We start from the raw sequence: 13,220 nt of genomic DNA, 5'->3' as shown, positions 1-13,220 counted from the left end.
GATACAGACTCTCTTGTCGGCTACCATATATCTGATTTGGTTGTCCAAGCAATCGGCAAGCTGTGCATAATGATGAATATACTAGTAAGCTTTACTTCCCCACTAAGTGCACCCAGGTAAAAGCTCTGAAAGTCGTATGGTTCTTGCCACTTTAAATCTGACACCTAATATATTAGGTATTAGAGTGTTTTGTGCTTACCTTTAGCTCTTCTTTAGTTTAAGTGATTAAAAAATGCCTGTTGCTGTCTGTATGTGCAACATGCTTCATTAACGGTGATTTATTTGGGAATTTAGCAGAATTGGCACTCTGCAGCACACCAGTGGGCAGAAGGGAAACAAACGTGAGATGATTGCTAAGAAACCCTTCCTTCTTGCTCTGGTGGTAGGAGCCTTGAGGAAGTTTGCAGAATTTACTTCCAATACCCAGAAAGCAAGACTAAGACTGGAGTCTCTGGGCAGTGTCGTTTCCCCAAATTGCCTCCATCGTGCTCCTCTGACGCTCAGGAGGGCGTCCAATGGGTCATGGGTTTTTCCCCTTTGGCACAATGTGCTTCCTGCATCCTTGTGTCTCCTAAAGCCTGATGCTTCCATTGCCTGCCCATCTTTTCCCAAAAAGTTTACCTACTCAAAGCCATGCTCAACTTGTTCTAGCAGAATCCAATTAAAGATTTTCTCTTATTCTCCTTTCGACAACCCTGTATCATCACTGTCACTTCACCAAAGAGAAAAGTGAAGCTAACAGAGGTTAAGTGACTTGCCCAAGGTCAACAGCTAAATAGTAGAGCTGGGATTTGAACCTGGCTTGTGTAATTCTAAAGACAGTTTGTTCAACTACCATAGGGAAGGCAATGAGATTTTTATTTTACTTGCAAACCATATTGATTTTGTCATGTCTACTTGAAATGCTATGTTGAGAAGATTCTGGAACTGCCCTTAGGCTAAGCAGGAAAGAGTGCCATCCTCAATTAGCATTGTTTTCTCTAGGATTGGCAAGGAAGGTGGAGGTGCCATGTATTTTCCTGTCTTCAGCTACGACCTACTTTTGTTCTTGTTTTTATTGTAGTGAGAGTGTACTAATAAGGGAATGACATTCTAAAGGAAGGATGAAGTATCTGAGAAGCAGTCTAAATAAGAGGAAAACAGCGTGTATTTTGTACATAATACAATTGCTTGTTATTCTAATAATCCTGCATTTGTAACTATTTGAGAGAATTTCAAGAGTAGTTAAATATGTATACTCTGAAGTCAAACTCTCAGGTTCATTTCAGGGATGATGGAAATATTCTACATCTTGATGGTGGTGGTGGTTATATGACTGCATAAATTTTTAAAGTCTCATCAAACTTTACACTGAAAAGAATGCATATCAGTGTATGTAAAATATACTTCAATAAACTTGGGGGGGAAACATTCATAGTTCATGTTCTGTTTCCATTACTTATCAGCTCTAAGAACAATGTACTTAACCCTTATAATGAAAATAATATTGTTGTCCAGCTTAAAGTATTGTTTTAAAGGTTATATGGGTTAGTACTTAATCAGAGACTGCTGTATAGTAAATACTCTGTAAATGATCTCTATTATTTGTCATTTCCTCAGGTACCTTGTATTATATTCTACCATTACATTGCCTCCAACATTGTTTAGGATTTTAATCACATATCCTTGTATGTTCCTTATTAACTACATATGTTGTACTGGAAGCTCTCACAAACATGTAAGCTTCATATATTTATGAATAATTATATAATGTGCATAATATGTATAATTTAGCTCTGAATGCATTGCTTTTCTGTTTTAAACTAAAAGATACTAGAAGACAAACCACATTCATTTGTTTTTCAGTCTAACTCTAAAGCTGTTCAGTATCTACATGTCCTAAATGAATATTTATTAAAACTGATGAACTACAAGTGTGTTGGAACATATTGAAAGCATTAGATATGGTAGAATGTGTGGGGTGAATTTGTGATATATACTTAGAAACCTAAGCAAATAAAGAGGAAATTATTATCTCTTAAAAAACCCCAGTACTACAAAAAGGAAATATAAGCAGTATATTCTGGGGTTCATTTGAAAAATTATTAACAAATTAAGTGATATAACTAAATTTGGACAACAGTGGAACCAGATATACATGTGTGTTTGTCTACGTGTGTCTATCATTGGAAGTGATTATATTAGAGAGCTGAATTATCATCATCCATAAAAGAAACTAATAAATGTAAGACCCAAAAGTCAAGAAATAGTAGTATAAGCATTTTCTTTTGTTTGAGGAAGACTAGCCCTGAGCTAACATCCGTGCCCATCTTCTCCTTTCTACATGGGACACCTGATACAGCATGGCTTGCTAAGGTGCATAGATCCGCACCCAGGATCTGAACCAGGGAACCTCTGGCCACTGAAGTGGAACGTGCAAACTTAACCCCTGCGTCACCAGGCCGGCCCCAGAGAATTTTTTTTTTATGAATATTGAGATACATATCAGAAAAACAACTGTTTTCCCTGGGAAGCAGTTCCCTCAGGGGAGTAGGAATAAGTATTTAAGCTATGTTTATATATTACTTTAATAAAATTAAAAATTAAATAAAACTTTAAAAAGTAGTACAGTATGTGATTACTTACTGGAGACTATGAATAGTGAATATGTATTTGTAGCTTGGTATTAAAATTTCCAGTAACAGCACCATACATAGAATTTAAAAGCAATGCATCTCAAATAACTTTGATGGATGGGAAAATGATGTCATCTGAGACACTGTGAGATGCCTCAGATGGCTCTGGTGATGACAAAGGCATGGTGACTGCCATCCATTTGACTTATTAAATATCTTCTGAATATACCACTTTTCTCTGATATAATGATGCAATTCAGGCATTCAAGGATTCTTAGAAACAATCTGGTCCAGCCCCTCCTTTTATTGGTGAAGAAAATTGCCCAGCAAGTAAATAACAGCACTGAGCCAGGAACCCAGTTATTCTGAATCTTGATCCCGTGATCTTTTGAAATACCACACTGTGATTATTTAGATTACTTCAATTTTTTTAAAGATGATCTCCTCATTAGCAAAGTGTAAAAGTCCAACATCAAAGTAGAATAAGAATTTACAAGGAGGAAGTGTGTTGAGAAATTGATAGTGGGTATATACTTTAAGAAACTTTAGTAAGAGGTTTATCCAAAATTAGTGTGTAGAACTCTATTGGCTATCAGAATGTATAAAAGATATCCTTCAGTAACTAAAATGATGAGATATTGGTAGCTGGCTTTTATGCCAGAGGATATCCGCCTACTGTAATCATTATATTTCTGGTTAGAACTACCACAAGTGGCAAACACTATTTTGCCTAGAAAGCCTTTAAAAATGGGGGAAATTGTCTACCTTAGCTGACCCTCTATAATTCCTCAAAGTCCTCTCTAATGTGATCTTGTGAAGGAAAGAGAGTCCAAATCAGCCACTAGGTAGGTGAATACCATCTAAATAAGGGATTCCAACTTTTATATGTCTACCTCTTGGTTAATAGGTACGGTTTTCCAAGTGTGTTATCTAGGACCTTTGTATTTTCTCTTCTTTGCACGCTTCCCTTCATACTTTCAAATGCTGGGACAAGCAATACAATGAGATGAACCAAGCAACACACATTTCTCACCATTCCTAGCAGACTACTTATTGTAGTCTCTACTGAAGGAGGGATGACATCAGGGAAATAGAAATGGACGTGTGTCTCTTCTAATAGATAGTGTAAAAAGCTGATGTAAGGAGAAAATCTAGTAAGCTAATTTGACTGAGGTGATGTGAATTTTCGTCATCTAAGAGGAATCTGTAGGCCAGCTACCATAACCATAGGAAGTATAGATTATTTGTATTACTCACTTGACGTATAAACTAACTTGTATAGTCAGTAATCTTTTCTCCCCAGCTGAGTTGTAGTGCCGTTGTGGGCAGAGATCTTGAACCATAACTCTTTGCATTCTGCATATTATCATTTGAATGATGGGCACTCGATAAATATCTGTTGACTGATTGAACATTAAGATTTGACCGTATGCCATTTTCCCTTGAAATGATTGGCAGATTGCTTTCTAAGGAAGCTGAATTTCTCTCTTGCTTTCAGTTCCTTTCACTGCTTCTCTGCGATTGTGATTGACTGCACCCCTCATTAGTTAATTGTAGAGTTAGAAAACGCTCGTCTATACAACTGGGAACCATGGATGATGTTTTTTAAAATTCTTGCCTTAAGAATGGCTGCATTCTAAATAATAATTAGCATGAAAACAAACATTCATGTTGTTCTTACACTTAGAGGGATAGGAACATGTTCACAGTTGTACTGTCTCAGGAAGACGTCTGAATTAACACTAGTGAAATGTAGCCTTCTGACAAAGTCTCAGCTCTGAAACTTGTGTTATACTTTGTGTTATGAATATTACATGGATTCTGCACTTTTACTTACTGGCATCTGGCTTCATTTTTGCAGAAGGACATCATGAAAAGCAGAATCAGAGAGAGAAGAGTCACTATCAGGACTTTATGACATGCTTTAAAAGACACATTGCTGGGGGCTGGCCCTATGGCTGAGTGGTTAAAGTTCTGTGCGCTCCGCTTTGGTGGCCTGGGTTCATGGGTTCTGATCCCGAGTGCAGACCTATTCCACTCATCAGCCATGCTGTGGAGGCGTCCCACATACAAAGTAGAGGAAGATTCACACAGATGTTAGCTCAGGGCTAATCTTCCTCAAAAAAAAGAGGAAGATTGACAATGGATGTTAGCTCAGGGTGAATCTTCCTCACCAAAAAAAAATCAAAACAGATACATTGCTTTATTTATATTTCTGTCCTGTGGTAGAAAAGAAATAGTCCTTGAAGTATGAAGACATAGATTTGAATACTCTCTCTCTTGATTTCTGGATGTTGGACCTTGGACACCTTCCATAGTCTCTCATAGTCTAATTTCCAAGGCTATAATTTTATAGAGGATAGTGATGCCTCCAGGGTTGTTATGAGGTTAAATAAGAAGGGAATGTAAAAGCACATAGTAGATCCACAGAAGATGTTAGTTAAATTTATTCTTTCATTTCCATACCAACTAGTTGTTGACTGCCTATGATGTTATTTACTATTCCATGTGACTCTTACATATCAATGAATAAAGCAATGATGCCCTACCTTCACAAAGTTTAAAATCTATTTGGGAAGGGGGATTTGAATCTGAGTCTAAACAATAATAATAATTGATATTTGCTTTTAAAACATATGTCAATTAACCTTTACAGCACACTTGTGAGGAAGATGGGGCTTATGGCATGATCCCCAAAATATAGACAATCACATATGTTTACAAAGCTTTAGAGGCTTTCCAAAAGTCAGATAATTTGTGGCAAAACCAGGAAGACAGAACTCAATGTGCTGATTTCAAAGTCTAACATTTTCCTGCTCTGTCTTGCTGCCATGAGGCCTTGAAAAATGTGTTACATATTGGAAGTATACTTAGTAATTATAGATGTAGTTAACTTGTTGACCAGAGGAGAAAAGCAAAGTGAGAAAAGAGATATTCTGTTCTTCTGGGGATTGCATTTAAAGCAGAATCCCATACAGGGAAATCAGATTTGTTCGGGTCCTCCCCTGTTTAAAGTCATTCCCACCCTCCTCCTAGCCTTCAGATTCAAGTTCAAACTCTTTAATATACATTCAAAGCTGTTTAGGGATCAGGGATTAGACTAAGACTGTACTGTGCTATCTTTAACAAGAATAGCTACTCAGTGTCAAGGACCTGTGCTCAGTGCCTTCCATATGTTCTCACTAATCCTTAGAATAAGCCTGGAAGATAGGTATCATTGCCATTATTTTATAGATGAGCCACAGAGCTGGAGAGTGGTAGGTCCAAGAATGAGAGCACAGGTGTGATTCAATTGATTTTGTACCTTTCAGTATCTTGCATTGCGGTAACTTCAACACTCTCTAAATTCTGAGTTTTATACCTGCTTCTTGTCCTTGTCACTTAACTTAGAATTTCCTTCTTCCATCTTTTCTATCCTTTAAGTCTCAGTTCAAACTATTAGCCCTTTTATAGAGCTTTCTTGAAGCCCCTGCCCCACCCCACCTCCTGGCTCAGATAGATGATGTTCTTTTGTGTCCTTAGCACCTTGTACATAATAGAATTCAGACATGCATTGTGCTGAATTATGACTGGTTTAGTCATCTCTCTCATCAAGTAAACAATGAGCTCCTTGAGGACAGGGCTCCTACCTCTGTCACCTTTGCACACCCAACACCTTGCACTGCCCCTGCTCCACAATTAGCATGCCTGCTTATTTGTTGAGCAGGATTAGGACTATTTGGATACCAGCATATTTTTAATTTAGCAGAGTGTTAAAACAGATAATTATGTGATCAGACCCGCCTGCAGATTCTTGAAAACCAGGACTCTTAAGGGAGAACTGAATCATGCTTTTGTCTTAAGCACTTTATACCGAGGTCTTCAGTATGACTAGTAATATCAGAATTGTTTGACGGGTTGGAGTCTAGAAGAATTTTGCTCCGTGGGGCAGCGTGTGAAAATATCTTGTAGAATTCTCAGTTACTCATCTCCTTTCAGCTCAGCTAGATAAAGCAACCAAGTCCTGTTTCATGGTGTGGCTTCCTCCCCAGGATTTACGAGTCTAATTCTTGGGTAAGGTCTCAAAGTTAGTGCTGAGTACCTTTTGCTATTGCCACCTTAGGATAAACCAGAGAGAGCTCTGAGCTGCAGAGGATATCTATTACCACCATAACTCTTGGCTCATCCTGCAGCTTTCTTTCTGGCCCTGGCAGAAAAACTGAGATTATGAAACATGGTATCCTGCACCACAGTCCCACATGAGATTCATGAATTTTTAGCTCCCTTCAGACAACCTGGTGCTCTGGTTACTACTATCCGCTACACAAATTACTGTTGATGACCCCGTTATTTCTGATTAGTGAAGGTGAACCTTACCTACCTGAATGTAAATAAATACCAATAGAGTTCTTGAATTCCTTTATCTTTAAAAATTTATAGCTCTTAATAGAACACGCACTGTAAATAGCATCATATCATGAATTAAATCTTTATCATGTAATTGGATACATTTCCTAAGCTAATTTTAATTGCTTCAAGAAACTGCTTAACATTGTAGAGCAATCCCCAGGTCCAAGATGACATTTTCTTTGCAAAATTAATTATTAATACCCTGATCATTTGCTTAAGACATTAATAGTTTTCATTGATCAGCACATCCTGTTTATCCAAAATGTCCTAATCACCATGCATGTCATAAGAGTATCTGAACATATCCAATTAGAGATGTTGCCTGCTTCCAGCCACATCAGCAGATCAGAAGTTAAGGGTCCCTTTTGTCTTCACAACATAACTAATCTAGCTTTATCAGAAACTGAGCTATTTAAGGGCACAAAAGAAAGGTGAGTTCTCTAATGATGGTTCTTCACTTTCTATGAGCTTCCTGGTAAACATAAAGGCTTCTCATTGACCACGCAGTATAAATTAACGCTAAGAGCCCTTGATTAGCCAGCTTGTGTTTGGTCCTTGTTTTCATGCGTGGCTGCATTTGCTCACAGTGTTTTCCTTATAAACGAGAGTAAGATGAGAAGCCCCAGGTTATTATCAGCTTAAAAATACTGGGGCTACAATAATGATAATATCTGGCATTTGTATGGTGTGTAGTTTTCAAAGACGTCTCATTTACTTAACCAGGAGGTTTCCCTTGTAACAACCTTAAGAGGGAGGTAGGGTGGCATGGATACCCAGGACCACACAACTAGTTATAGCCAGAGTTGTAAACAGGATGCGAGTCTCCCAGTTCCCTAGATTTCTCGCTTACGTGATAAACTGGTGAATAGGAAACATCCCCCTCGTCTTTCAAACCCCAGTGGGAGCTCATCTCTTTTATGAAGTTTCCCAGGCCAGAAAGTTTCCTCCTTCCTTCATAATGGCTTACTGTATTGAAGTTTTATGAAATTGCAGGTAAATGTCCCCACTAGAGTAGGAGATCCTTGAGGCTAGAGCTGGTATCTTCATTTTAGTGGGTCCAGGCCCTCACCTACTGTCTGGTAGGCAAAAGGTGCTCCATATATGCATAAATACATGGCTGGCTGGCAGGATGGAAGGGAGAAGGGACGGGTGGATGAGAGCAAGCACAATTTTCCTAAGGTCATGCTGAAAACCTTTGGCACATGAGGGAAATTTGGCTTTGTTTGGTTTACACAGTGTTTAAAAATATATACATTTTGAATTGGTTTCCAACATTTAAAACTTGGGAGATTTTCAACATATGATAATATTTTCAATTTTTCTTTGAAAAGTTGTAGGTGCTCCTGCAACCCTAGGTCTGTGCCTCACATGTGAGCCATCAGCTTGAGCTGAGGAGCAGCTGCCCCTTCAGACAGGGCATGTCTGTGGCCTCCAGAGTGCCTGTGTCTGCCTGCCTGCTTCACTCATTCCTTTATCTACTTTGTAGCTGTACACATCCCTTCTCCCATCCATTCTGCCATCCTGCCATGTATTTATGCATATATGGAGCACCTTTTGCTTGCCAGACACTAGCATAATTTTTGTAGTTTTTGGTACACAGAACAAGCAGCCTCTGTTTACCACAGAGTTCTCCTGTTTTAAGATTCCTGGCTAACGGAAGAATTACTGTTCTTAATCATGCTCTGGATTTGTCCAAGAGAATGTAATAGACAGCTACTCATAGTTGGTAGAATTTCTCTCAGTAGGCACTAGAGCTGCACATTTCTATTACGTTTAAGTAATGAAGCATAGAGCATAGGAAAAAATGTTTGAATTGATGGGGTAGTTATAATTTTCTCATATATAACTTCATTCTAAAACTTGAGAATTTCTACTTAAGGTCCATCAATGTTAACTCTATCTTTTTCAGTGGCAGTTCTTTTATATTCGCTTTTTTGGGGTATATTATTAATTGGAAAATTAATAAGAACAGAGACTGGAGACTAAGGGACTGAGAAGGACCATGTGAAAAATAGTCCATTCCTCTACCTTCAGGGTGATTCATGCCAAATCAGCTGTTTTTGTCTTCATTCAGTAGCCACAGGGACACGCCAGCTCCAGTCTCTGCCCAAGTATTATTTGGAAGAAAAGGAAAGAAGGCTTATTTGCTTCATATTCATAATTTAACGTGTTTCTGTTTTCTTCAATAGTACTTTTCCACAAGTGAATTTTATTTGTATTAAAGTAAGGATAAATTTACAGAGACTACAAGGAGAAGTATTCCCAAATCTCATTGTAATGTCTCTTCTTTCCCACAGATTAAAGGTTGAACAAAACTTAAAAGAAGCAGCGAATCTATTCACTTGTTATTGGACTTGAAACTCCTTTGACCTCAGAAACTGAAGATGAAGTTGCCATGGGAACTGCTGGTACTGCAATCATTCATGTTGTGCCTTGCAGGTAGAGTGTCATTTTCAAACTTTTTGATTTAAAAATGCTCGTGTATTTCACACTAATTCAAAAGTGGGCTTTCACTTTAGATGGCAATGATAAAATTGTCAGAGTGCACACTACTATGACTAACATTTGCTGACACTGCTGAATACACTTTCCTGATGATCTTTTAGTAGCTCTTTTCATGATGTTGTATCCAAAGCTAGACATTGATGTTTTACCTGTCTATCTGGTCCTTTTAGAATCGCTTGAGCCTTTATTTAGTTTGAAAGTTGTTATTTTTGCTCATCCCAGTGCTCCATTGCACAGAGATGCTGGGCAATAAAACTGATAATACAGTCTGGAGTATTGCCTACTTTGATGTCAGTGGATGGAAGTTTATCTGGGTAGCTCTTTCAATGTCTTTGTTGATATCACAGCGTCTTTTGATACTGACTTGCTTTCTTTTTCATTTCAATATACCTATGACTTAGCAGGAGCCAGAAAGCAAAATGATAGGAGATTTTTACCATATACTCATGATCAACCACTGGACAAGAGCTTTAAAAAGTTCAAACAGGCTATTTATTGTTTTCTTGGTTTTCTGGAAGATGTGAGCCTACCGGTTGACAGATATCATTCAAGTGTTGAGGCAACATAAGTCCAGCATGCACTGAGAGTTTTTTCCAGGTTGGGATGGTGGGCATCTTTCCAAGTCTTTTTGAAATGAGTCTAGTTGACCTACTTGATTATTCAGAGTGTGCTGTCTAAGAGGGACATCTGGAATATATTTGCATTTTTACAACATGAAACAAAAATGACTTTTGGATCACCATTACTTTGATTCATGTGTTCATTCAAATAATGTTACTGAGTACCTTGCAAGGAGCCAACTCTATGCTAGTATCTAGGAATACAATTCTTAGTAAGACAGATAGTTACTGCCCTCTTAGAACTCTGTTAGCTGAGTTCTATAGCTGTGTAGACTGACAGCATGTTATGGTAGATTATTTGCAATTGTTATACAATTAAAGTTAGTGATGGTAGTACTAACATGTATGAATCACTTACTCCATGACAGGTGCTATGCTAAGCAGTTGGGGTACTTTATCTCATTTCATTCTCTCATGACCATTAGGAAGTATTTACTATTTCCTTTATTCTTATCACTATTATTATTAATATTATTACTGAAACAACAAGAAGTTAAGAGTCTCATCCAAGATCACCATGCCAGTAAGTGGTAGAGCTAATAAGATTCAAACTCAAGTAGACTAACTCCAGAATCCATACTTTTGACCACCATACTATACAGTCTTTTAGCTATCTTGCTGATTTGGTCAATTCATGGTTGCAAATTTATTCTTGAAATTTTGATTTTCATTCTATGTTTTTCTACATATAAACTCTCTTTCACTTGCAAATCTTCTAATTCTTGCCTTAGTTGAGTTTACAACATCCTCATCATTCCCTAATCATGGACTTTTTGGCATCCGTCCAGCCATCTCTTTTAGAGATATTACTTCTCTCACTCATCTGGTCAGAACCTAAAGCTTCCTCCCCAGCAGTATGTCTCAGGCTCTGTAGAATATAAGTTTCGTTTCTTTTCTTTTCTTTTTTTTTTTTTTTTTGCTAAGGAAGATTCTCCCTGAGCTAACATCCATTGCCAATCCTCCTCTTTTTAATTTTTTTTTTGCTTGAGGAAGATTAGCCTTGAGCTAACATCTGTGCCAGTCTTCCTCTATTTTGTATGTGGGTTGCCACCACAGCATGGCTGATGAGTGGTGTAGATATCTGCACCCAGGATTCAAACCCATGGGCTGCAGAAAGTGCTGAACTTAACCACTAAGCCACAGGGCTGGCCCCTCAGTTTCTTGTCTGCAGTCTGTTCATGCACCTTGACCCTCCTAAAAGACCTCAACTGAGACAATCTGGCCCTAACTTCTCATGACTCTGGGATAGACATATGCTTTAGAGCATAAGGCAGTGAATCAATTTCTCAGTATCTGGCTACAGCAATGTGTTTATTTAACCCATGGTGGTGAGTACATATCAAGAAGTTAAAGGGTTGAAAATCCAGGAAGCCATCAGTCTCCTCAACTGTGTTTTAAAAAGCTCGGAATTCTCATCTATGTACCTGTATCTTTTTTATTCACTTAGCTTTTTGTAGAGAATCAGTATGTTGATTGTTTCTGTGAGGTTTTGTGTATATGTATGTGAACTGTTTTACATGGCATTAATATTCTTTACTATATGCCTCCTTCAGTGTAGGTAAAGTCAAGCTTTAATTAATGTTTTTGTTTTCTTGCTATTTGTCTTGATTTCATTAATTTACATAGCACTAGTCATTCTGAATTTTGAACAGATTTCTTTAACTGCTTTAACTGTTCATTCTTTTCCTTTTCTTTACTTCCTTAGCTGTTGATTTTTTTGGTGAGTTTTTGGCAAGGAAGATATTTATGTCTATTATGTTTACCATAATTAGTGAATCTCAAATATGCCTCTTCCTGATCTTTTTTCCTTAAATAAGATAGAGATCAAAATGAATAAGCAGGCTACTCCTGTAAGAGATGCACCTTGAAAGGTCTGCTAATTATTTGAGGGCATTGATTAGTAATTTATAGTACAATGGAAATGTTCTCTTTTCCCAAATGCTAGATTCAGTCTCTGACAATAATTTTCGAAATAAGACTACTGATGTTAGTAGTCTGAAATTCAGTCTTTACAAAATTGGCTTTATTATTCTCCCTTTTAATTAATTTAAACCAGGAATCACAAAACCCTATGGCCTAAAAGATCCAGGAAGCTAACAAATGAGTAAAATATTCTTAAAGAAATAGTGACTCCTACAAACAATAGTGAAAGCTGATGAGTGTGGAAAACTGGAGAAAACATGTTCCACTAAAGTAACAACCAGTGCCCAGCTCTATTCTTACATGCCAGGCCTCCCAGTTTTTTGAGATTTTTATGTATAAGTCTCCTAATTCTTTATCATTGCCAACTAATTCAAATTAATTTAAAAACAAAAGAACTGTATAAAAGAAACCAAAATGCTCTTCAGGCTAAATGCAATTCCTAGAGCACCAGTTTGCAAAGTTTCTTTCAACCATTTGGTTTTTCTTTGATATTAGACACAATGCCGAGTACGTTAGATCTTAGGGTCTTTGTACTAACTCTTCCTTTTGTGGAGAATGCTCTTGCCCTAGATATTCCCATCACTTGCCCTCTAACCTTCTTTGTATCTGTGCTCAAATGCTACTAGTTGACGCTTGTCCTGACCACAGTAAATAAATTAAAATAGCAATATTCTCTTTCACCAACATTTTTCTCCAGAGCTCTTATCAATATGAGTAACTTTATTTTTTATTTGTCATTGTACTAAATGTCTTTTCCCACTAGATTGAAGCTTGATTAAAGCAGATACTTCTGTTTTTAGTTCACTGCTCTATCCCCAGCATCTGGAAAGTGCCTAGTGTATATAGTGCCATTTGATAAGTAAATATATGTCAAATGAATAAATGCTGCATCCTGGCCAGACATGAGTTACAGAGAGCAGGTTTCCAGTTTCAAGCTGTGCTATGGACCCAAGGCATGCTGTAGTCACCTTTATGTTAAAGCAGTGAACTAGCCACCTCTGAGGCTAATCCATACAAAAGTTTTTAAAATTAGATTTAAATACGTAAAGTATTAAAATTGGTTTGTGTGCCTTGAACTCTATATCAGATGCTCTTTGTACAACACTCCCTCACCCATTTCTGACTTGAGCTACAGCTAGGTGGACTGTCTTGCTCTGTATTTTTCTGC

The 13,220-nt window shown here is 37.6% G+C and overlaps 1 protein-coding gene across 10 annotated transcripts in view; it reads left to right on the top strand.

Annotated features, from left to right (window-relative positions):
- Positions 1-13,220, top strand: part of CNTN4 (contactin 4) — an 874,155-nt gene that overhangs the window by 426,077 nt on the left and 434,858 nt on the right. For all 10 annotated transcript variants that reach the window (XM_023620062.2, XM_023620061.2, XM_070238574.1 and 7 more), the window contains one exon: positions 9,302-9,443. In XM_023620062.2, coding sequence (XP_023475830.1) covers positions 9,389-9,443 — 55 coding nt within the window. In that variant the 5' untranslated portion in view covers positions 9,302-9,388. The remainder of the gene's footprint in view (positions 1-9,301; positions 9,444-13,220) is intronic.

This window comes from Equus caballus, chromosome 16, assembly GCF_041296265.1.
Source record: "Equus caballus isolate H_3958 breed thoroughbred chromosome 16, TB-T2T, whole genome shotgun sequence".
NCBI lineage: Eukaryota > Metazoa > Chordata > Mammalia > Perissodactyla > Equidae > Equus > Equus caballus.
The sequence above is the reverse complement of the archived record's forward strand: the minus strand, read 5'-3'. Positions and strand labels throughout refer to the sequence as shown.